The sequence below is a fragment of the Zeugodacus cucurbitae genome, chromosome 4 (genome assembly GCF_028554725.1).
Source record: "Zeugodacus cucurbitae isolate PBARC_wt_2022May chromosome 4, idZeuCucr1.2, whole genome shotgun sequence".
Lineage (NCBI taxonomy): Eukaryota > Metazoa > Arthropoda > Insecta > Diptera > Tephritidae > Zeugodacus > Zeugodacus cucurbitae.
Window position 1 is genome coordinate 1,069,876 of NC_071669.1, and position 24,755 is coordinate 1,094,630.

Consider the following 24,755-nt stretch of genomic DNA (forward strand, 5'->3'; position numbering starts at 1 on the left):
AGATTAAGAAAATCATATAGAAGTTGACTCAAACTGCTCAAAACAGCTGTTTGTCAAGTAGTTGAGTTGACAGGCAGTAGATGAAGTGTCAGACGTGCTTTGCCACGCTTAGGCAGCAATTATGAATTTTTCAAAAACGCGCTCGCAAACTTCACAACTACTCACTCAAAGGTGACTCAAAGTCTGAGCCAACTAGCACTAGGAGAATACGCCAAACTAGGAATATTTTGCAGGACACGTAGCGCGTCGCAAATGCTTGCACGGCTACTGGCTAAACAAATGTGATGAACAGCTGAACGCCTGACGGCCGTCAGCCGGCAGCTGTGAAATAGAAAATGTCTGGCACGTTGCAGCGCAAATATATAGTTCAAAGAGAATTTTTTCTAACGCGACACGTCCAACGGCAGTTAACTAGTTTCCGCCGTTTGTGGCACTTAAGCATTCCCCGCCATTGGCGTTGACATGCATCGGCGGTGGCGCGTTAGTCGGAAGCGTTTCGCTTAATCGCCTCGTGGCCGTGTGACTGACTTACCTGCGTGTCTGGTGGTTCGGTGCGCGCAAATGTCGGTATGGCGGATGCTCTGTATTCAGCACATTTCTGCAAAGGAAAAGTGAAAAAAATTAATTCAAATGAGTTATGCATGCTTATTAGCGCTTAATGCGCATAAAATAATGGCATAAATATGAAAATTATAATAAAATAAATAAAAAATATTCAAAACAAATCTGCAAAAGCGAGAAAATAAATCCGCATGAGTTAAAGCTTAGAATTTATTGCATCAAATGCACGCAGTATTAATTTTATGTTGATTTTATTTCAACTACTACTAAATGGTTGAATGCTTTTTGTTGTTGGTCCTTTTTCTGTGGAAAGCGATAACTATATTTGGGTGCAAGTGTGAACTATTTTCATTCCTTTCAGCAGAAAATTTAAATTTGATTAAAATCCTTTTGGGGTTCATGGGTAGATACATCAACACTTACACATATGTATATTCGTGTATTTACATGTCTTCACCAAGAATTTACATACAAACACTTTTGACCCCGTATTTTTAACATAACCTAGAAAAAAGTAAATACCAAAATCAGCCATTCTGGTTTGTCTAACGTACAAAGGCAAACATATCTTGATATAATAAGAAAGCACGAAAGTTCTTTTTTCCTTTTTCTTTTCCTAATTTGATTAAATAGCAGCTTTTAGAAAAATAGACAACTGCAAAAAATTGCATGGTACTTCTACTACTACTAACTCAAATACTCAAACCCGAAAGAAGCGACAAGCAGAAGAGAAAAGTCGAAAAGAAAAAACAGAAAAAAGTCAAAAAGGAAAAACAGAAAAAACAGAAAAAGTTGAAAACAGAGCAACAGACTTTCATTAGATTTACATATACAACCATGTATGTATGTCATCACAACATCCTTCTATGAAATTTGTTGAACTATTTCCTTACTTTTAGAGTGTAATACACCAAAAAAAATGACCCCAAAATGTATTAGAAAATAATTTGAACACCGGTATAAACGAGGTGTACTCTATTTTTATGCTAAATTGACTGACAGGACCTCTGAAATAAATATTACTCAATCAAGTAAGGAAAGGCTAAGTTCGGGTGCAACCGAACATTTTATATTCTCGCAATTAATTGAAGAAATTTTATTAAGACAACACACAAATTTACCCATAATTTCGGCATAAAGTTTAATAGAATATCGAAAATCGTCATATATAGTATATGAGGGCTGAGGTAATTCCTGAACCGATTTCATTCATTTTCTAAGAAATCTCACATATTAACCAAAACATATATGAGGAATAAAGCCCACCGTATTTTTGAAAAACCTATAATTAGGTACATGGAGATGTTATGACCCGATATTAATAATTTTTAGAACAGAGACATATTACTAGAAGAAGACAATTTTTGACAATTATGACCCGATATTAATAATTTTTAGAACAGAGACATATTACTAGAAGAAGACAATTTTTTCTGAATTACATTAAATAATCTGAGAGTTTTACACATATTTTCGATTAAAATTTATCCTTAGGCGGTGAGTTTAACATGTTCGATATCCGGAGCCTTGGAAAGTTATAGTCCGTTTTCAACAATTTTTTTCACAAGTGAAGCCAGAGATGATATGCACTATTTGTTTAAAGTTTTATTCCGCTATCTTCATTGATGACTTATGTATACATTACAAACTGAAAGAATAAATGGAGTTCAAAATGAGTTACATGAGAAGTTGTCGTGGTTGTGAACCGATTTCATTCCATTCCATTTTCCACACGTGTCATCAGGGTATCAAGAAAATATTATGTATCGAATTTCATTCGAATCGGTCGAGTAGTTCCTGAGATATGGTTTTTGACCCATAAGTGGGCGATGCCACGCCCATTTTCAATTTTGTAAAAAAAATCTGAGTGCAGCTTCCTTCTGCAATTTTTTCTGTAAAATTTTGTGTTTCTGACGTTTTTCGTTAGTGAGCTAACCCACTTTTAGTAATTTTCAACCTAATCTTTGTATGGGAGATGGGCGTGGTTATTATCCGATTTCAACTATTTTCATGATGTGTGGTGAGGTACGCAAGAAAACCGACTGCAGAAAGTTTGATTTATATAGCTTTATTGGTTTGCGAGTTAAATACAAATAACAGATTTGTGGGCGGGACTACGCCCACTTCCCCAAAAAAATTACAGCCAAATATGCCACTTCCTAGTGCGATCCTTTGTTCCAAATTTTACTTTTATAAATTTATTTATGCCTTAGTTATGACACTTTATGTGTTTTCGGTTTTCGCCATTTTGTGGGCGTGGCAGTGGTCCGATGCCCATTTTCGAAAGCAACCCTCTCACGGTACCAAGGAACATTTGTTCAAAGTTTCATTAAGATATCTCAATTTTGACTCAAGTTATCCGTTGCACGGACGGACAGACAGACATTCGGATTTTGACTCGTCTCGTCACCCTGATCATTTTGATGTATATAACCCTATATCTAACTCCTTTAGTTTTATGACTTACAAACAACCGTTATGTGAACAAAACTATAATACTCTCTTAGCAATTTTTGCTGCGAGAGTATAAAAATATGAGTGATTCAGCATAATAATAACGGATACTGAGCGAGCCAAGCGTACTGCCATGCAGTAATAAACCGCACACTAATCTAAAAGGTATGAAAAATTTTCAATTCAATTCTTAACTGTACATAATCTAAATATAATTCTCCGACTCAAGCGACAACATGTTGCTTTAGTTACCGCGTCTGCCTCCTCTTTTCTCTTCGTGCTTTTTGCGTGCTACAATTTCTATTAGACCGCACTTGTCTTCATTTTGCAAACTCTTTTTCCACATTTGCATGCGTTTTCAGGGATAATTTAATGTAAAACAAGTCTACATACTGTCAGCCACACCTGCTATCGACGATGCCACACAAACTGCCTGCTAACACACAAAATCGCTCACATACTTATAACGAGTACGAGTAATGACGATATCGGGGAAGCAAGCAAGGAAACGATACAGTTACGTACCTTCCGGTGTGCCTTGAGCGCAAAACATCCTCGCACAGCCGGCGACATTTGCATAATTGAAAGGATACCTACACTCATACTCGTGTAGAGTTGCATGTGGGTGGGTGTGCGCAGGCAAGGACATGTCACACACTTAAACTTGGTTACTTGATAGCTTTGCACTGAGCAAGAAATCACTTGCAGAAAGCTCAGCGGCAAAACATTAAAAATATTAGATGATTAAAGAATTGATGCCAACACCGTTAGGGAAGCACACATTTAAACGCACACACTGAAGGCGATAACTTTAAATTAAATTAAGTTAAGTCAAGTTAAGTTACGTTACGTTAAACTATGTTAAGTTACGTTACGTTAAACTAAGTTACTTTACGTTATGTTAAGCTAATTTACGTTAAACTAAGTTAAGTTACTTAAAGTTAAGTGGACTTACGTATGATATCATTGGAATGTTACGACTTTGCGACACAATAGCCTCCACATAGCAATGACCCTCCGGACCGAATATCGTCACAATGCCATCGCATATCATCTCGGTTATGGCTTTGGTAGCAGTCACCGTGTCACCTTTGGTGTCATTCCAGCGCAGCTGCAATTTGACATTCGGCAGCAAGTTGTCATCGGCGTTGATCTGCAAAGCGATTGAGTTAAAAGTTAAAAAGATTATAAGATTGGCTTTATATGGGCAAGCAACTCACCTCATCTAAAGCCATTTGGAGTGCACCTGAAATGGCCAGACCCTGCTTGTCCATTAGCTCACCGGTAATGGCTGTTAGATAGCCAACATTGAGTATGGTCCTATTTTGTTCGTCGCGCCACGCTATGACACCCGGTACACAGAATACTGCCACCGAGAGCAATAATAAATAATGAAAGGGCCAACGCGTCATGGCCCCTTAGGCCGGGGCCGATCAGCGCGACACCTATGAGGAAGAATTTTTTGCTCTGTAAGGAGAAAGAAAATTGGTGAAAAAATTAGAAAATTAATTAATTGAGTTGAAATTAAGTACTTAATTTAAGTTTAGAACAGACAAATATTCAGAAAATGATATACAGAGGAACTTCTCTAACTCGAATCACCATAATCCACAAAAAAACTTCGAGTTAGAGAGACTTCCGAGTTACAGAAGGTAATTTGTTTGAATTTTGACTTCTATTGCCAATTCAAGCGTTCGAGTTTATGTAGAACTTCGAGTTATAGCAGTTCGAGTGATGTAAGTTCAACTGTATTTTCTGCAACGCAGGTGAAAACCTCTTCCTTTTCAACCTAAATGATCAGTAGTGAAGTCAACTGTCTTTTAGGTAATTGTAAAATGAGAGATTCTCAGCCAAATCTATCTACTGCCTCAAAGCAAAGGCTAATTATGTCAGAGGGTCCGACTCAACTAAGTGTCGTTGCCAAGTCCGGTTTGTATGCATAATTAGAGACACAAAAGCACAGCTTCACACTCCACGAACCGGAAGTTGTGTACGAGTGGCACCGCATATGCGAAATCAAATCAACTCTGCAGTAATTAGTGACATTGAACATAGTACACTTGCGGTACTTAGAGGTGGAGGTGGCGTGTGTTATGCTAATTACATTTGGATTCAATCAGTAATTAATTTCGCATGCAAAGCACGTTTGCGGCGACAAATGAACTAATTTTGCGCACTTGTATGATTCACAGTTCAATTTAAGGCACATTTGGTCTCAAATTGAAGAGTTGTTCTGCTTTCCAAGTAACTTGAGGTAACTATTTGTTCGGTTATTAAATGATTATTGCATTTCAATTAAATATGTTAGTGAGAAGAAAACAGAAGTAAACATTAATAACAACAAATCAATTCGAGTGATTTTTAATTAAATTTGACGTCTCTTAAGTAATTTTAATTGATTCGATTGCCGAAAGTGGTATTTCTATTAATTTGTAAGGGCTTATTGAATTTTCGTCAATTAACGACGTGTGTCTGTAGTTATGTATGCGACGGGCCTTCAGTTATTTTTCTTATGTAATTTAATTAAACGAAGTGTTTATTTTGATTCACACACACAAATAATTATATATGAACGCAGCCGAGTATCCATGTGTATGTGTGTGTGTGCTTCTTTTGGCAGTAAAAGTTCTCTAAAATGGTTGTGAGTGTGTATGTGTGCGCAATAATGGATTTATGTAATCTCATAAATACTTGCGCATATTACTTTAATGCATATGATACGTACGATGTTAATCTCAAGTAATTAATATTCATTATGTACCGTTTTTTGGCGCATTTACATAATGCCAATTTCATTTTCATGTAAGCAAATACTAATTAAGGAGATGTGTAATCACATAATCACTGTGAAAATGAAATGCCAAACATTTTTTAATAGATTAAAGACACCAAAAGCGCAGAAGAGAGAGTAAATATGCTTGTACAGCACCGCCTTGAGCAACTCGCTATGTGCTAAAGACACAAAAAATCCACGATAATATATATTATGCCATATACCCTTTATAAATCCATAAACAGCTACTTTTGATAGCATTGAGTATTTTCCAATGTCATCAAAATACTCACCGTGTGGCTCTAATTCAATTTCAAGTGTGATAGCTTTTCTAAGCTTTCATCTTCACTTTCGTATTTAGCGTTTCCTATAAGCTTTTGTGAGCTTTCATATTCACTTTCGTATTAAGTGATTCAATAAAGCTTTATGACGAACTTCAAACTAAAGCACAAGCACTTAACCTATAAGCTTTTGTGAGCTTTCATATTCACTTTCGTATTAAGTGATTCAATAAAGCTTTACGACGAACTTCAAACTAAAGCACACACACTTCACTAATAAGCTACAAAAGCATCAGCTACTTCAAGTTGAAGTACTTCTAAAGCTATGATCGAAAGCTTAATATTGATTAAGCTCATTTTCTAATATGAAAAGTAAAAGTTCAAAAAAAAAGCAAATTCGCATAAACACATCAACAATAAAAAATACAACAACTCTGCGCTGCGGTTCTGTAAATTTTATTTATTTTTATCGAAATGAAGAGATTGTGTGGATGAGTTATAGAAGAATAGAGACCGAGTTGACACGACATTTGCATTTTTGCGATTTTCATTTTCGACTTTCAATAAACATTTGCACTTGACAATTTTTGCAGCAGGAGGCTAGTGTAATGTACGGCCAACACACTATGCACAGTAAATATTTAGCGCCCGAGATACATCATTTCTTCTGCATTTTCTTCGCAAGCGACATATTGTTCTTCAACTGTGAGACCTCGCATTTCTCCCCCTTGGAGGGTGTTGGCATACCCGATGGATCGGGTAGTAGAAACGAGACCTCGTATATGTGCGGCTGGCTGGAGTAGACATCGTGATTCATGTTCACGAACCAGTTCATCATGTCGAACATGTCGCGGATGTTGCACTGCGCCACCACAGCACCCGCGTCACGTCCATGCTGATGCGAATCGAAGAAGGTGATGAGGTTCGCCGGAAACTCGATAACAAATAGAACGGTGCGATTGTCGGAAATCATTGCGGCGAATAGGAAATGCTCATTGACCTTGCCCGCCTGGCGAAACTGCTGCAGGCCGGTATTGACCGCCTGCAGCAGACGCAGCGCAATGGTGCGGCACGACTCACGCTCGGGATCGGCTTGCATGTGCGTGAAGAACCACTCTTTGAGGCGAAAGTGTGGCTGTCGCTTGAGCACATTCAGCGCGTCCGGTATGTTGAGATTTTGATTGGCCGTTATTTGCAGGGCAACGCCGCCGCTGCGCTCCGGATCCGCACTGGTGGCGATCAGATGTGCGTAGGCGCTGTTGCCCTTATTTATGCCTTCGGCAAAGATTTCCACAGCACGCGGTGGTAGATCCTGCATGCGTTGGCAATAGAATCCACGCCCCTCTTTCGCGACCATATCGGCCAGGATGAGCGTGATTAGAGTGCACGAATTGGTGCCGCTGTGATGGTACTCGCCGTAGCGCGACTGACTGAACTCCTTGGGAAACCACCAGATATTCAAGTTGCCATTGCGCTCGAGGACCGCCATGACAGCTAGCTAACCAACAGGACTCAGTAGTGTGGGCGTGAATCACTTGCCGTGCGGATACGAGTAAACACCTTTTACATATTACACTGGCACAAGTGGAGATTCTGCTTGCCGCTCGCCGTTACTTTCGCACACCTTACCCGCACTTTTTTGGATTTTTGTGGAATTTGGAATTTAGCGTATTTGTGTGTAGTTTTTTTCTTACGGAAATTTCATGTCACATAAAGAGAAAATTTTTGTTGATTGACAAAGAAAATATTTGTCAGTTGGATTTGATTGAAAATTTACGTTTGCCTTTGAAGGCTGACATGTTGGGGAAAAGTGAGTGGAAAAGCGTAGCTCCAACCAAACTGGGTAACAAGGTGGTTCCGGCAGACAATTGCGGCCGAAATGATACAAAATACACGAAACAAACGCATTTATGTTGCTCATGTCACCACACACACACAGACACGTAGTATATTTCTCCATTTTCGAAATGTGTTGTGCGCCTAAAAGCAGGCAATAGCCAGTAATGCAACGCACTTGAAATCTAAAAATTCAAAGCTGCATACACGAATTTCGAAATATTTTGAGACAATAACGTGCAGTTATGCAAATTTGAAAAACACGGCACAACCAGGACTCACATACAGCTAGATTTACATACGAGTATCTGAAAAGAAGATTGTCAACTGCGAAATGTGAAAAGTGCAACGGAGCATATTTATGCAGACAAGTGAACAATTACATACTGGCATTTGTCACAAGTTCAATCCAAAAAAATTATATTTTTGGGAAACAAAGTTACTTTAAACAATTTAAAATTTAAGAAAGAATTTATGAAAAAAGAATTAAAGAATGTGCTAACAATAAGTGATACTAGTCTCCTAAATAACGAAGGTTTACATAAATGTCAAATTGTAAGCATCAAGGCCAAAAAGAAGTGCTAAATGTGCGCTGAATTAAGTTTGCAGTGAGCTGAATAAGCTTTTCAATTGCTTTTCAATGCAGTAATAGTTCAACGAAATTGCTGAATATGCGCTGAATACCATTTATTAAGAGCTGAATTGGATTTTTACTAAATTTACGCTTTTGTTGATGGAATATGTACTGAGTTGTGCTCAAAGTGCGCTGAATTAAGCATTTAACTTAATGGATGCATACAAATTTATATATTTTTCATCATTTACTTACACTTCTATGCAATTAAATAAAAAGTTAGGCATTTCAGTTAGCTGAATATGCGCTGAATTGCAATTTATATATAATTAACTGCGTTAAAGATGTTCTTAGCAAAATTTGATTTCAGTGAACGCGATTACAGCAGAAAGAAAGATTTATTTTCCAATGCCGCTCACTTAACACCTACCAAATTACCGTTCTTCGTGAATTCCTGCTTGTGCTGCCATCAAAAATAAACGCTTTCCGAGCACATGATCCATCACGACAATTAAATAAAATTTAAATAATGCTTACACATGCATTACCCAATTCGTGTTCTTTGTTAGTTTTATTAATTTTGAGTTGAAGAATGTTCAATATTGCCAGCAAACCAGTTATCGCTATTAACACTCGCGCTGCTCGATTTATTCATGTTAAATGCTATTTTTAGCGCGCAATTCGACGTAATTTACAATCACCATGCAAGTATTTAAGTATATAGACTTATACCATATATACATTTACATACACACACACTTCACTCGGTTTATTTTTAGTATTTATTTATTGCTTGTTGTAACAACAACAATTGCGCACGATCGTGCTTATTTTTAGCATAGCGATAATTACCAAATGCAGCTGCAAAGTTTCTTTCTAAGCACTTAAAGCTTTCAAGAATTCAGCATTCTTTACAAAACAAAATTAATATTTCTTTTATGTAAATAACAAATGGATCTCACTAACAACCGCCGCCCACCCACATGACTGAAGTTGTGTAAAAATAATATTTAAAATAACTAACTTTGCTTAGTTCGTGACATTTGTAGATAATATTTGCTGAATTTTGAGGGGCTCTAAGTGGCATAAGATGAGCTGGAGATTTGACTGCTTAGTACACGCTTCTCGTCTTGATTTAAACTGATGTTTGATTTACAATTAACTAATTTTTATACTAAATTATACTAAACAAGCTCGCTAATAACGATTTGACCTTTGCCTCAAAAACGAAGCGAAGTGAATGGGTCTGGAGGTGCATGAGGACAAGACGAAATATCTCCTGTCATCAAGCAAACAGTCGGCGCACTCGCGTCTTGCCTCCCACGTCACTGTTGACAGTCGTAACTTCGAAATCGTAGATAATTTCGTATACCTGGGAACCAGTATCAACAACACCAACAATGTCAGCCTCGAAATCCAGCGCAGAATCACACTTTCCACTTTGGACTCAGTAGGCAATTGAAAAGTAAAGTCCTCTCTCGGCCAACCAAAATCAAACAAGTCGCTTATCATTCCCGTCCTGCTTTATGGTGCAGAAACTTGGACGATGTCAACATCAGATGAGACGACACTAGGAGTTTTCGAGAGGAAAATTCTGCGCAAAATTTATGGTCCTCAGAACATTGGCAACGGCGAATACCGCGGACGATGTAACGATGAGCTGTATGAGTTATACGACGACATTCGACATGAGCGAATAAAAAGACAGCGGCTACGCTGGCTAGGTCATGTTGTCCGAATGGACGAAAACACTCCAGCTCTGAAAGTGTTCGATGCAGTACCCGTCGGAGAAAGCCGAGGAAAGGGGAAGACTCCGCTCCGTTGGAGGGACCAGGTAAAGAGCGACCTGGTTACACTTGGAATCTCCAACTGGCGCCGAACTTCGAAGGAAAAAGAGGAGTGGCGCGCTCTAATCGATTCGGCTATAACCGGCTAAACGGTTCAACGCCAATCACATACAAACATAAGTAGAAGGTAGGAGATGATATAGACTACAGTACCAACAAGACTTCGTTGAACATGGCAAGACGTTAAGCGACATCACAAAGTGTCTGCAATCAACTTCAGAAATCAGCTACTAAATTTAAGCATCTGGAAAAGAATTGCCTTCTTCTTTGATTCGAATAATAAAGTTATTATAAAATATCGCTAAGTAATTGTCTTATTTTCTATTCATCAGTATTTGCTGTGTGGCGTATCGAACACAAAACTGGTATAAATTTTTACATGCTGGTATAATCAAAGAGATAAAACAGCAAGTGGTTACATCACTTCAACTCTTTTAATGTCTTCAACTAGATAACTTTGTTGTTGTAATTTTGTAGCAAGTAATTATAAATGTAATCGATAATCGAATTATAAATGTAATCGATAATCAATTTTATCGAACTCGATTGCAATCATGAAGCACTTAAAAGTCGAACTGCAGCATTTTTATTGATTTTCACTAAAATACCTTCATTAAATTGCTTTCTAATAATATTTAATCCACTTGGGTGTGTGTATAAATAGGCTCAATAAAATTGCAAACCGTTTATCGCTCATGATTATCGCACAACGCACATCGCTAGTTCAATAATAATACAAATGCTAAGTCATATCTTTACGACTCTGTTTACACTTGAAAGCGATTGCCTGAGCAAGCAAATTGAAAAGAAGCAACAGACACACACACACCCATAGCCATACAAGTATACATATGTACACATACAAATAGATGTACATACGAGTATGTATGTCTATGCACACTCGTTCGTTTGCTGTTTGTGACTTGAGTGACTTGAGTGCATTGTTGTGCTATTTTTAGCCTTAAACCTTAAACGCGATACTTACTTTTATTAGCAGCACACTAACTGGCCACCCACCCCACCTCGCACCACCAACCGCATATTTATGTCATATTATATTTCCTCTACACGCTCTGCCCGGCTTTATTGCTGTTGTTATTAACACAAGCGAATATACAAATATTAATAAATAGTTATTGGCGGCGCTGGGGAGTAAAGCATTTCCAAAGTATTTCATTTGTTTTTCATGAGTTTTTTGCCGTTTTATTTACTTAATTATTTATTTACTACTTGACAAACTGCTACTGGTGTATTAAGCAAATATTTGCGCTGTCATAGTAGTGGTTATCGCCAGAGTTCTCCCCCGGCGGCGCAACGTCGCTCAGTGCAGTGAATGCACCGCTTACGTGCTTTTGCGACGAGACAACAGCAACAATATGCTTCAGACTGAGCGACGAACACATGCACATATATACTCTACTATAGTATAATATCTAACCGAACGTGCTGCAGCAATTAACGAGTCGATATTTATATAGTTGACGCTTTTTTGAGTTTTTTTAAGATTTTTTCGAATTTATTTTTAGAATTTTATTTTAATGCTATATTGAGTTCCAATTTTTTTAAATTTTTTTGTTGTTTTTCTCAGTTTTGGGCATTTTTCATAGCCAAAGACACGTTTTATTGGTAATCTCCGCTTTATCATAGGCGCTCCAGCTTATACTCTATATTAAAATCTGCGTGTTCTGCCACCGCACCCTCAACCTTGGGTTCAACAGACAAAATATCTCATTTTGTTTTTGTTGCATTCACATTTGCGATATTTTTCTGATTTCTACAACTATTCAGCTTTGAGATTTCTCACTTTATATGCCGACATCTCAGTAGAATTTGTAGACTATTAATACTACTGCGTTAATGCTGATTTGCACATTATTTTTAACAGCGCCGCGACACTCCTCTCCTATGTGGGGGCGAATGAGTGAGTGTGGATCGCATTATTTGCGCGCTTGTGTGCGTGAGTGATGACTCGATGCTTGTGGTGTGTCTGTGTGTCACATACAATTGGGCGCTGGCGCTTGTGGCGCACCAACGACTGACGTCGTCAGCCGCTGCGCTCGTATTCTAATGAGTAGCGCGTGTTCAACGCTTGACATACATACGCAAATACTAAATACTATGAACTAAGTGGGTGCTTGTCATACATATTGAGGCGCTTACGACTGATCTGACTATTTTCACTTGTGCGCTAGCTGTTGCCTGGTTGCGCAGCCCCGCAAATGATAACTGTCTGCTTGAGATAACTAGTGGCACTTTACACTGTCCACTGCAGACTAAGGTGTCATCTGGACAAACTCGCGATCTGCTCTACGAACCTGCGCAGATTCTGTGATTTGGAAGCGGAAACACCTGAGCACCAACTCCTGGAATGTCACATGATTGCGGGCTTAAGGAGGCAAGCAATGGGGTCTCTGCAGCGTTACTAAGTTTTCTTAGAGCTACAGGACTGGACGGTATGCTGTGATAAATAGGAGAGGGCACAATAGACCGTAGGTCGCACTGCGATCCCCTAATAAAATCTAATCTAATGCTTCTTAATATTTGATCTCAAAAACCAGACATTTTTCCAGTTATGAATTGAGTTACTTCAATCAATAATAATTCTTAAATCATATCTGCTGAAAATGTCTAAGATATTCGCTCGTTCGAGTGAAAGCCCCACTGAGTTGATTTCCATGAATTAGTCTCTCTATTCTCTTTTATATTGTTATAAAACTTAAACTTTTTTGAATACATTCAAAAATGTTATAAGCTTTCAAGGTCAATGAAAGCTTCAAAAAAAGTTATACTGAGTTCAACTAAAAATCTGTGGAATAGCCAATATTATACAAGTACACTTAAAATATCCTCAAACTGGCAATAAATTCACTTCTATGATTACTCAGGAGAACTTCATCAATAAGCATCTATAGAAGCTTTTGAGATAAAAGTGAAAGCTTCAAGTTCTTTAACAAACATAAGTTTTCCAGTGAAAAATTTTATGCTTACGCTCATTTTTACCATGAAAAGTGATTTAGCTGTAATTCTCGGCATAATAATAATAATCACGCATCTTTACTTGCAACGAAGGTAAATATTTCCTGGAAAATGCAACTTTCCAACTTCCAACAGACTGCAATTATGGTGAAAGCGAATGAACCAGAAGGAAGTGTTGTATATCATGAATGAAACCACAATTGCCATACGAAATAATTGTGTGGAAGAAATGGCATACAACAAAATGTTGCAGCGCACAAAGTGCTGTCAACTGTGAGAGACCTATGTCCTATGTATGTGAGGTAGCAACTTCATTAGAAACCGCAATGTGGCAAGTGCTGCTTGAAGCCATATACAAATAGAAACTACAAACTACAAATTCCAATGAAATGCTCATTTTAAGCTCAAACTCTGTGACAAAGCGCCTTTTTCCTAAGATAAATTTAGAATCCAACGAATGTGTGCAACGGCAACAACAATCGCTTGAAATAGCAAATTATTGCAGTTTTGCATGTTATGCAATTTAAATTAGTGAAATTACGCTTTAGCAAGCATGCAAATAATCCATATTTACGTAGAAGTTATGCAAAGTACGCTAATGTGAAAGCAGAGAGTTGGCAAAAATACGCAATCGAACATATTGCTTAGCACACTTTAAGGCGTTTAACCCGAACTAGTTTAGTTATACGCCAGCTAGTCAACCAAATTGATGACTACTACGCCAGCAAATGCGTTCGCAGGCAGGCAAATAAAATTTAAATTTCACTTTGCGCGCCTAACGGTATGCAAAGTTTTGCCAGCAAATTCACTTAAATTTCAAAGTTTGCACAATTTATATTCTCTTTGTGGCAAACACACACAAACAGCCAACGCACGTGAATGCAGGCAACTACGTGCTAGCTAGAGTGTGTGTGTGTGCTCCAGAGGCCGTATATGGTGTACTCATAGGTAGGAGCTCTCGAATGCAGTCGTCAAGCTGCCGTCCGAAACTTTGGCAATAGCAAGCCGGTTGGCATAACGGCTCACAATTGTAGGTGTGTATTGAAGTGTTTATGCTGGCGTAGCACTGAAGGCACATCAAAATCTTTTATTCTGCAAAATGTCTGCTTATGCGCCATTCAATGGGCGAATTTAAGCTGCAGGTGAAATGCTTTCATTTGTAATTCACTTTAGAACACACAAATATAGTCAAACATTGTGGTTTATTATGCAAGTATTTAACGGTAACTGCAGGTAATTTTAATTATTTCTGGCGTTAAATATGCACAAAAGCCACTTGGAACGCATGTGGATTGTATGCTAAGTCTAAAGGCGAGTACAAGATTTTGAACGGAATTTCTTTTCTCAAAAATAAATTGAAAATGCACTTACTGTAGAGTGATTTTCTTGTAAATTGTGGAATATTTAGTGAAATTAACACATTAACCAAACAAAAAAATTAGTAGAGTTGCCATCTATAATATCGAAATTAATTGACAAAATCACATGTGTTTATAAAATATTCAAATGGATTCATTGAAATTGAATAAGTAGCTCTACTTTCAATGACTAACATATTGCTTGTATAATTTTTCAAATATTTTTGTAAACCGAGTTGCCAACTATCTGAATTTTAAAGTATGCGTATATGGAAACAATTATGAATATTTAAGAGAATAACATTTATGTGACTAACATGTAGTCTTTTTAAATCGTCCAAATAATTTTATAAACAGCGTTGCCACCCTTTTGAATATTTGAAAATTACAAAAGCTCAAGTCAGAGTTACGGGTTTTTCTTTTTGGATCAAATTTAATTTATAAAGCAGATTACTTAACCAATTTTTACGATTTTCCAAAAATATAGAGAACATCGTCGTTTCAAAAGCTTTGACAGTGTTACGACAATTCGACGAACCATTAAGGCAGTAGTCTGCTTTAGAAGCCGAAAAAACGAGCTTCTTTAGCAATTTTTTTTTTTTTTTGTTTTGAAAGGGAAGGAAATGATTGCGGTAAACGGAATTTGAAGACGATAGTGTACTATATTTAAGGCTTAAAAAACAATATTTATTATTAAAAAATATTGATATTTTTTCAAAGTTGTAAGTGTTTTTCTGTAGCGCCTGGAGTCTGCACTTCTAAATCGGTGCCGGTGATGGAGGTCGTGCGATGCATCTGAAACAGTCGAACCAAATTTTATTTTTTTTTAATTTTTATAAGTTTCTTTTCTTTATGAACTAAACAAATACCGAAGAAGTTATAAAATTCCAAAATTTTTCGAAGTTTAAAAAAAAAATTCACTTTTTTAAGAAAAAAAAATTGACTTTAAGTTGCAAAACAAGTAGTTTAAATAACACTTTTGTCCAACTTTTTTAGTTCAAATAGAAGATAATTTAATACTGAAGCTTGATCACTTTGGTTTTTTTTCGATCGGACATATATTCGTTTTGCTATCGCCGGCACCGTTTTTTAACACTTGTGAAAATGAAAACTCGAGAAAACGCGCTTTAAAGTCTGCCTGAGCATTCGCACCTGCTCGACGCTCGGCCACTAAAACTGCTCTAGCTTCGAAAATATGTCGAATTGGCCTCTGGAATTTTAAAGACATATTCTTGGATAGTTTTGGAAGAGATTTAAAACAAAACAAAAAAATCGATTTTTTGAAGCCTGTAAAGCAGACTACTGCCTTAAGAGCCTAATATCGAATGGGGACTTTTTTGACGACGACAACATTAATGTCGACGTATGAATAAATATTTTTTTCGAAAAAAAAACGGAAATTCCCGTTATTTTTTGAACACATCAAGTATTTAGTAATGAAAATATGAGTTGTGCTGCCTCGTTGTTGGCAGACTCAAACTGCTGTAACATTGTAGCATTATTCGACTAAAATGGCATTAATAAGCATTTTAATTAAATAAAAAGGCATTTGATTTAATTTGCTACCATTTTCAGCCAGCTCTTACCACGCTGCCTTAACGATATAGACAGACACCACAGTTGACTACTTGACTACTTGGTGGACTGCTTGACTACTAGATGGACTGATGCCTTGCAACTTGTCAACGAGTTACTGTTGTATAAATAAATAGGTCTGAAACATATAAAAACACATATATACACACACACACACACACACATGTGCAACAACAAAGCATTGGTGGATAACAAACAACGACACCAACAACAGCAAACAACTATGCCACTACAGCGACTCCTGCATTGCAATTTCACTTTCAACCAGACAGTTTTGGCGAACGCTGCAACAACAACAACAATGGCTGGTGTGATGTGGCAGAAAAAAAACGCGCGCGCCGCCAGATAGGCGGTCAAAAGCGCCAAGAGCGCCACACCAGCCCAGCAGTCAACATAACCGAAAATGGCGTTTACAGGTTGCACTGGGGAGTTTTACCATTTTTAGTAAACGCCAGCAACAACAACTACAACAATAACTGCCACTGTACATTACTATGCCGCCACTTGCCTGGCCTGCACAACACAATGCCAGTTGAATGTACGCCACAAAAGTGGAGTAAAAGTATGTTGCAACAGCTGCTGTTGATCATTTTTATATGGTAACAACAGCAACAACAACAACAAGTGCAAGCATGCAATGCATAAGTAAGAGTTGCTGTTACTGCTGTTGATGCGTGAAAGTGAAGGGCAACCGGTGACATTCCAAAAGACAAAAGAAGGACAACACAACAACAACAACAACAACAACAAATACAAAGGGTGTGCAAAGAGCTAGCAAATTAAATTCGAAACAACAATTTTGCAATGTTTGACAGCGATTGCGTGACACGAAGGTAACGAGTTGCAAGCGAGGCTACCCTTTCGAGAGAGAAAGTGTGGCCTATAGAGAAGATTCACTTTCATTGTACTGAACGAGCATATTTTTGCATATCAATGACAGGGTTCTTCTGTTGAATAAACAAAAAAAAAATTAACACTGCAACAACAAATTACCGTAATGAATGCCGAAAGTGTCGAAGCGAAGATTTCATTATAAGTCAGCCGAATATAAAGGGTGATGAGGCATGAAAATAATTTTGTCTGTATGTATGTGAGTCTGTGGTAGCTCGAAGGTCATTTTCAATGAAGTTCGCAAGCTATAATATGCGCTATTAATAACTACAAACAAGCAACAAAAGCGGCAAAAACAAAAATAAAAACAAAATGCGGAAAGCAATGCAAATAAAGTGTACAAAGATATTGGAAAAGGAAATGGTAAAGCACGAAAATTAATAAAAATTACTATTAAATGATAAGTAGGATAAAACGAGAAATAAACAATAAACAACAAACAACAAACGGGAAACGAGAAACGAGAAAGCGCGCGACTGAAGACGTCTAAACGCAACAGGCAACAGGCAACAAAGGTGGGCTAAGCAGCAGCGCCACCCAGCGCGGCGGGAATGACAACAACAACAACAACAGCAGCGCGCTGATGCACAAATTTGTAACTGCAATTCGCGCGCGCTTGTTGTTGTTATTGCCAGTGCAGCTGTTCGCGAAGGTGGCATAGCGCATGTTGATTGTTATTGTTGTTTTTGTTTTTTTTTTTGCTTTTGTTTTTTGTTTGTTGTAGTTGGCGCAAACGAGCTATAAACATAAATGCTATAACAACAACCGGCTGAACGACACGATATGCAGGCAATAACAAGTAGTTAAAAGCAACAACAACAATCACAACAACACGAAAACGTCATTGAGAGCAACAAGAAAATGTGTAGCACATTGCAGTGTGCAAAATACCAACGCGACTTGTTATTGTTTTTCTGTTGTTTTTTTCTGTTTCTGTTTCTGTTTTGTCTGCTTTGTTGATGTGATTGTTTTTGTTTTTGTTTCGCTTTTTTTTGCTTCTTTTGCTGCAGTATTTTCTCTTTTTTTCCTTGTTGTTGTTGTTGTTGCTGGTAGCTGTCGTGTGTGTGTGTACAGTTGTTGCTGCTGCCAAACTGGATTTTCTAAAAATAGACCGTGGGGAAATACTTGAATGTGCGCCACATGTGCCACCGCCAACAAGCCTACCAGCCTGCCAGCCAGCAGCGAGCAACAACTTATCAGCGAGGCGAGCGACCGACAAGCGACAACCAGCTCGCCAGTTCAAGGCACACATCCTTCAGCACTCGAGTGTGTTGTGCAAGAGCGCTGCATGCCACCGATGTGTGTATGGAAATAGTTTAACACACACACCCAAAGACTCACGGACAGACAGACAGACACACAGCGACACAGGCAAAAGCGCAAATGAAAAGGAGTTGTTGTCAGCTTTAACGTCGACCAAGCGAACGCTACTGTCAGTGACAGTATTTATTGCTATTGTTGTTGTTGTTGCTGCTCTTCAACTGCTCAATGGATTCTCAACTGCCTTTAAGGCTCTCTCCAACTGTTTATCTGACATTTAGTCGATCGCTCGATGTGTTCTTGCGATCCTCTGTCTGCCTTTGTTTTGAGTCTCTTGCAGACTTCGAGCTTGTACGAACACACACACGTTAACCGTAACGCCTTGGCAGTTAGCCAAACTCTTAACACTACATTACATTTGCTTGTGATCTCCCATCTGATCCATAGTCTAGTCAAATTGAGACAGCGCCAACGCAAATGCAAGCGCGTGGCTCTAATGGTCCACGCTCTGTGGCGCTGACAATTGCAAATGCCGTTGTTGTTGTTATTGACAACTGCACTCTCTTACCGTCATCTTAGCTGCTCTTCAAGCAAGCCACCGTGAGTTGTTGGAACTCGGTATAAAATATAAATTGAGCACCAACAAGGCAAATGTGGATCTTCAAGCAGGAGAGTGCTGTGGTAAGAGATCACATTACATCTACATTTAGAGAAAAAGATTGAGAAACTTTAATTGTGTTAATGCAATTGAGCATATAAACGCTATAAATAACCACGTTTGAATTAAGGATATCGCTTGAAGACGCTACTTCCGCATGCAACACAAAAAGAGAAAGTTTATTTCAGCAAATAGTAGCCAGAGTGACGTTGTTTGTGTTGCGAGTTCTAAGCAACTTTTCTTTCTTCTACAACCACCCAATTATCTTCCTCCCACTTTTGTACACTCTCTTCCACTCGTTTTCTTATTTTTTTACTTGAATTGCAGCAAATCTTTGTTAAGCTGCTTATTTGTTGCTTATCTGCATTCGCACTCCATCAACCGCATTCTATTTATAGCCACTCGCCGCTTTATTCATCATATCAGTCGCAGTGCTATGTACGAGTATAACACCGCGCCGGGCGTAAAGCGAAGAAGCGATGTGCCGCCGTTGTAATTGATTGTCGATTATACGCCTACACCGCCCGCGCCGCCGCAAGCAACTTTCGAAATGCAATCTGGTAGAGTAGTTGGCAGAGCTTTTGTCCATATTTCTTAGCCACATTTCCTTTTGTTGTTGTTGATACTGTATTGTTATATATATTAAAATATTTCCTGCTGCCTGCAATTGAGCAAAAGTAAGATCCTGCAAGGTTGTTGAAGGCTGCATGGAATGTTAGAGTAAATAAAATACCCTTTTAAACTGTCAATTGTGCCATATGAGGTATGTTCAAGAAATAACGGGAATTTTGAATGTTTTTAATAATAATTATTAATTTGTCTATATTCCCGTTCGTTCTCGTCTTCAAAATTTCAATTGGACATTTGGACAATTGGAAATTTTACAAATCCCGTTATTTTTTTAACATCTCTCATAGTATCTATAATAGAATTCCCTGTGTATTGAGCTAAAGTAAGATCGTTGAAGGATACGTGGAATGTTAGATCCCCAGCTACGTTATTTTATGCCATTTTTACGTATAATAGTTTATTGGTCTACAACTTTGCTATCGCCGTTTTACAATAGATGTCTCTAGGGTCGAGCACTGGTCGATTAAATCGTTTTATATCGATATTGGACATTTGTGTCAACATTAACCCATCCCAAATTTATTCTCAACTGCAAATGTCACTTTTTGAGCCGAATTCTCGACATTTGCGGAAATGTCTCTAAGGAAAAACACTGGTCGATTAAATCGATTAAATCGTTTTATATCGATATTGGACATTTGAGATCTGTTTGCATCCCAAATTTATTCTCAACTGCAAATGTCACTTTTTGAGCCGAATTCTCGACATTTGCGCGGAATACGCATGCTGCCAGAAAGATGGTTAGAAGTAGTAGCTAGCGACGGCCAATATTTTGAATAAGAATTTTGTAACAGTTTTTAGCCTTAAATTTAAAAAAAAAAAAAAACGGCGGTCTACACCTATATATATATTTAATTTTAAGCCTTCTAAAAAACCGAAACATCATACGATCTTCAGTTTTGGATTTAAAAAATTCAAATTAATTACCAAATATAAAGGTGGATATCTGAAATTAGCTGCATCAATCAAATGACTATTTTTTAACACAAACTAATTTACCGTTAGTCAACGGCAATCCTTTATGTCAAAAGGCGATGTCTTGATTTACGTTGAAATTGCATTTTTGAGTTCAATTAAATGGGTTTTTTTTTTTCATGAATAATGCAATCAGCGGCTAAAGGAGACTTTATTCGAATTTATTTTAAATTTTTTTACCGAACATTAATTTAAAAATCAAAATAGCGTTAACTGCACTTTCAAGCTTTTACGTATTTTTTATGGCACGCTGGTAATTAATTTTTAATAACAACAACAACAACAAGAAACGCAAACGAAATCGAATCAAACACGCGGCAAGTATAGAAGCATATTGATAACAGCATCAAGCTATAAATAAAACGCTATGACAGCAGCAACAACAACAACAACAGCAACAAACACAAACGCATTGAAAAAATATCGATGAAGCAACGGTAAACAGAAAAACTCGCGCGCACAAAGCACAAAGGCAAGCGCTCAAACACACACACACACACATACATACAGATGTAAAGAAAAAATCATAAAATTTATTTTAAAAAATTTAGTTGTTGTTGTTGTATTTGTGTGTGTGTAAAAAGAAATAGTAGCAGCCATGCCGCAGATTATAAATAAACTTAAATTTAACGCCAGCAAGCCAGCTAAAATCGTTAAAACCGTCAGCAACCAGTTTGAAAAGCAACGTTGAGAAGTGTATGTATGTGTGTGTGCGTAAGCCAGCTGAGTGTGTTTGTGTGCGTGTTTGTTGTTGTTGGTGAGTGCTGTGAACGACGGCAACAGACTGTGCGGCAACAGCAGCAGCTTTAACTAGCGCTAAATGCAACCTGTTAAATGGGCAAATTAAAGCGGCAATAATAACAGCAACAACAACAACAACAACAGCACTGCACTACAAACAGCAAAAGCAACAAATTTGCAACGAAAAATTGCCATACAACAAACAAGCTGTAGTTGCAATCAAAGCCAGCTCACCCAGCACGCCAAAAGCAAGTCAGGCCGCCAATAGTCAACAATCAAACCACTACAACAACAACAACAACGATAGCAACAACGATAGCAACAACGATCATCACAACTTGTCGAGGCAGCTGTTAACCGCTGGCTATTGCCTGCTGGTCAACTGTCGATTTTTATTTCTTTGTTGTTGTTGTCTTTTTTGCTATCGCCACAGCCTATTTAACTAGTCAGCCATGCTGTCACCCGAGTGCAAATTAAACAACATTCACATCAATGGATGCGCCGATTAAACAACAACAAAATGAATTACAACAACAACAGCAAAGTAATGGAAACAGGCAACTGCACGAATATAAAGCGTTAGCTGAAAATGCAACAGAAACACAAAAAAGTCAGGGGTACGATGCTACTATATTGGCAATATTGATAAAAGGCAGCTAATATGCAAACTGGAAGTGACACCACGGACACACACAAGCGCACATCTGTATACACATATATATTATATATATGATATATTCATATGCACTGGGACATACTAGCATATATGTACAGATATGCAGCGTAGTAGCTGACATTTTGGGAAGATGGATCATTGAGTCGATCGCTTCGTTACTTGTATGCATCGATTGAGCGAGCGATTGCTGTTCGCGATAGCGGCGAAAAATCTCTGATATTCAAAGACACACACAAACACACGTGTTAATTGCTTGCTCACAACTACAACTAAACATTTGCATTACTTACATCAACATAACAAGTTCCAGCGCGCCGAGCCGGTTGCTACAACTCGCAAATTACTGTGGCAGCTGGCATTTTCTGCATATTTTTAACCGCTAAACGATTTTGATACGTCAAAATCGGAAAATTTTCTCACATTTAATGGAGTCTTAAGAGATACGAGTGATTATTTTGAGCCCAAGAGCAGCTCTTCGGCTGTACCGAAGCTAATATATCCTTCACAGGTGCATTCCTTTTAGTAACTATGTGTTTAAGCAAATCTAAAGACGTAAGAAAAAGTAAGTAAAAAACAAGCCCTTGATTCCGATCGTTCAGTTTGTATGGCAGTTATATGCTACAGTGAACCGATCTGAACCATTTTTTCCGAGATTAAATTATTTCTATGAGCAATAACTCACACAAAATTTCATGAAGATATGTAGTAAAATGCGGAAGTTTTCCATACAAGCCCTTGATTCCGATCGTTCGGTTTGTATGGCAGCTGTATGCTATAGTGAACCGATCTGAACAATTTTTTCGGATATTAAATTATTTCTATGAGCAATAACTCACACCAAATTTCGTGAAGATATGTAGTAAAATGCGAAAGTTTTCCATACAAGCCCTTGATTCCGATCGTTCGGTTTGTATGGCAGCTGTATGCTATAGTGAACCGATCTGAACAATTTTTTCGGATATTAAATTATTTCTATGAGCAATAACTCACACCAAATTTCGTGAAGATATGTAGTAAAATGCGAAAGTTTTCCATACAAGCCCTTGATTCCGATCGTTCAGTTTGTATGGCAGCTATATGCTATAGTGAACCGATCTGAACAATTTTTTCGGAGATTAAATTATTTCTATTAGCAATAACTCACACCAAATTTCGTGAAGATATGTAGCAAAATGCAGAAGTTTTCCATACAAGCTTTTGATTCCGATCGTTCAGTTTGTATGGCAGCTATATGCTATAGTGAACCGATCTGAACAATTTTTTCAGAGATTAAATTATTTCTATGAGCAATAACTCACACCAAATTTCGTGAAGATATGTAGTAAAATGCGGAAGTTTTCCATACAAGCTTTTGATTCCGATCGTTCGCTTTGTATGGCAGCTATATGCTATAGTGAACCGATCTGAACAATTTTTTCGGAGATTAAATTATTTCTATGAACAATAACTCACACCAAATTTCGTGAAGATATGTAGTAAAATGCGGAAGTTTTCCATACAAGCCCTTGATTTCGATCGTTCGGTTTGTATGGCAGCTATATGCTATAGTGTACCGATCTGAACAATTTTTTCGGATATTAAATTATTCCTATTAGCAATAACTCACACCAAATTTCGTGAAGATATGTAGTAAAATGCGGAAGTTTTCCATACAAGCCATCGATTCCGATTGTTCAGTTTGTATGGCAGCTATATGATATAGTGATCCGATATCGGTAGTTCCGACAAATGAGCAGCTTCTTGAAGAGAAAATAACATCTGCAAAATTTCAAAACGATATCTTAAAAACTGAAGAACTAGTTCGTATATACATATACAGACAGACAGACGGATATGGCTAAATCGACTCAGTTCAACATACTGATCATTTATATGTATACCTTATAGGGCCTCCGACGCTTCTTTCTGGGTATTACAAACTTCGTGACAAACTTAATATACCCTGTTTAGGGTATAAAAATCCGTTATCTAAAATTGTGAAATGCTTCTGATTAACTTCCACACCAGTCTGATGCACTTGTATTAACATAATGCAAAATTTTCCACGATTTCGCACAAAATTGTACGGTGTAATATGAGAAAACAGTGTAAAAATAATATGCGCCGAAAATTAATCAAATTTGTATATACACAAAATATATTCAAATACAAAACTTTCGAGCGCAAACCGTAAATCCGCGTCTCACATGTAATTACATAAGTTCAATTCATCCCATATGCACAAATGAAATAATGGCCAGCGAAGTATTTTAAGCGCATTCCGGCGCACACGCTGTTTTGTTTAGTCATTTGCATAATTGACCGCAAATACGTGTTGCAACGCCTAAAGCTGTGCTACGCTATTTTGTAATGCACCGACACAAACCGCTTGTTAATATTTCACGCCGATTTACATAAGCACGCACACACAGCAAACGCGAACAATCTGTGTATTATGTAAGTGCAATTATGCGCACAGCCATTTGCCATTATTTGGCATAATGGTCAGAGTGAAATATTGTAATTTGATATTAAAAATTTACGAAATATTTTATTTTGTATTATTATATTACTATTTTCCATTTTGTTGCACAAATCGGTCGTTATTTATTTATTCTATGCATTAGTGGAGAGCGCAAACACACATTTTCCACAATTACATTGAAATGTAAGCGCAGCTGAATAGCGT

At 37.6% G+C, this 24,755-nt stretch overlaps 2 protein-coding genes across 3 annotated transcripts in view; both read right to left on the reverse strand.

The window, feature by feature from the left end:
- Positions 1–24,755, reverse strand: part of LOC105215858 (receptor-type guanylate cyclase Gyc76C) — a 99,100-nt gene that overhangs the window by 12,343 nt on the left and 62,002 nt on the right. For both annotated transcript variants that reach the window (XM_029044047.2, XM_029043960.2), the window contains exons 4-6: positions 4,236–4,482; positions 3,971–4,168; positions 533–598 (exon numbers count right to left, since the gene is read on the reverse strand). In XM_029044047.2, coding sequence (XP_028899880.1) covers positions 533–598; positions 3,971–4,168; positions 4,236–4,427 — 456 coding nt within the window. In that variant the 5' untranslated portion in view covers positions 4,428–4,482. The remainder of the gene's footprint in view (positions 1–532; positions 599–3,970; positions 4,169–4,235; positions 4,483–24,755) is intronic.
- LOC105215785 (uncharacterized) lies at positions 6,505–7,865 on the reverse strand. Its single transcript, XM_011189940.3, has one exon. It carries the CDS (start codon positions 7,556–7,558, stop codon positions 6,728–6,730), a length of 831 nt encoding a protein of 276 aa, XP_011188242.1. The 5' UTR covers positions 7,559–7,865; the 3' UTR covers positions 6,505–6,727.

Coding starts and splice junctions, on each gene's coding strand:
- LOC105215785 (XM_011189940.3), bottom strand. CDS start 7,558: ATGGCGGTCCTCGAGCGCAATGGCAACTTGAATATCTGGTGGTTTCCC.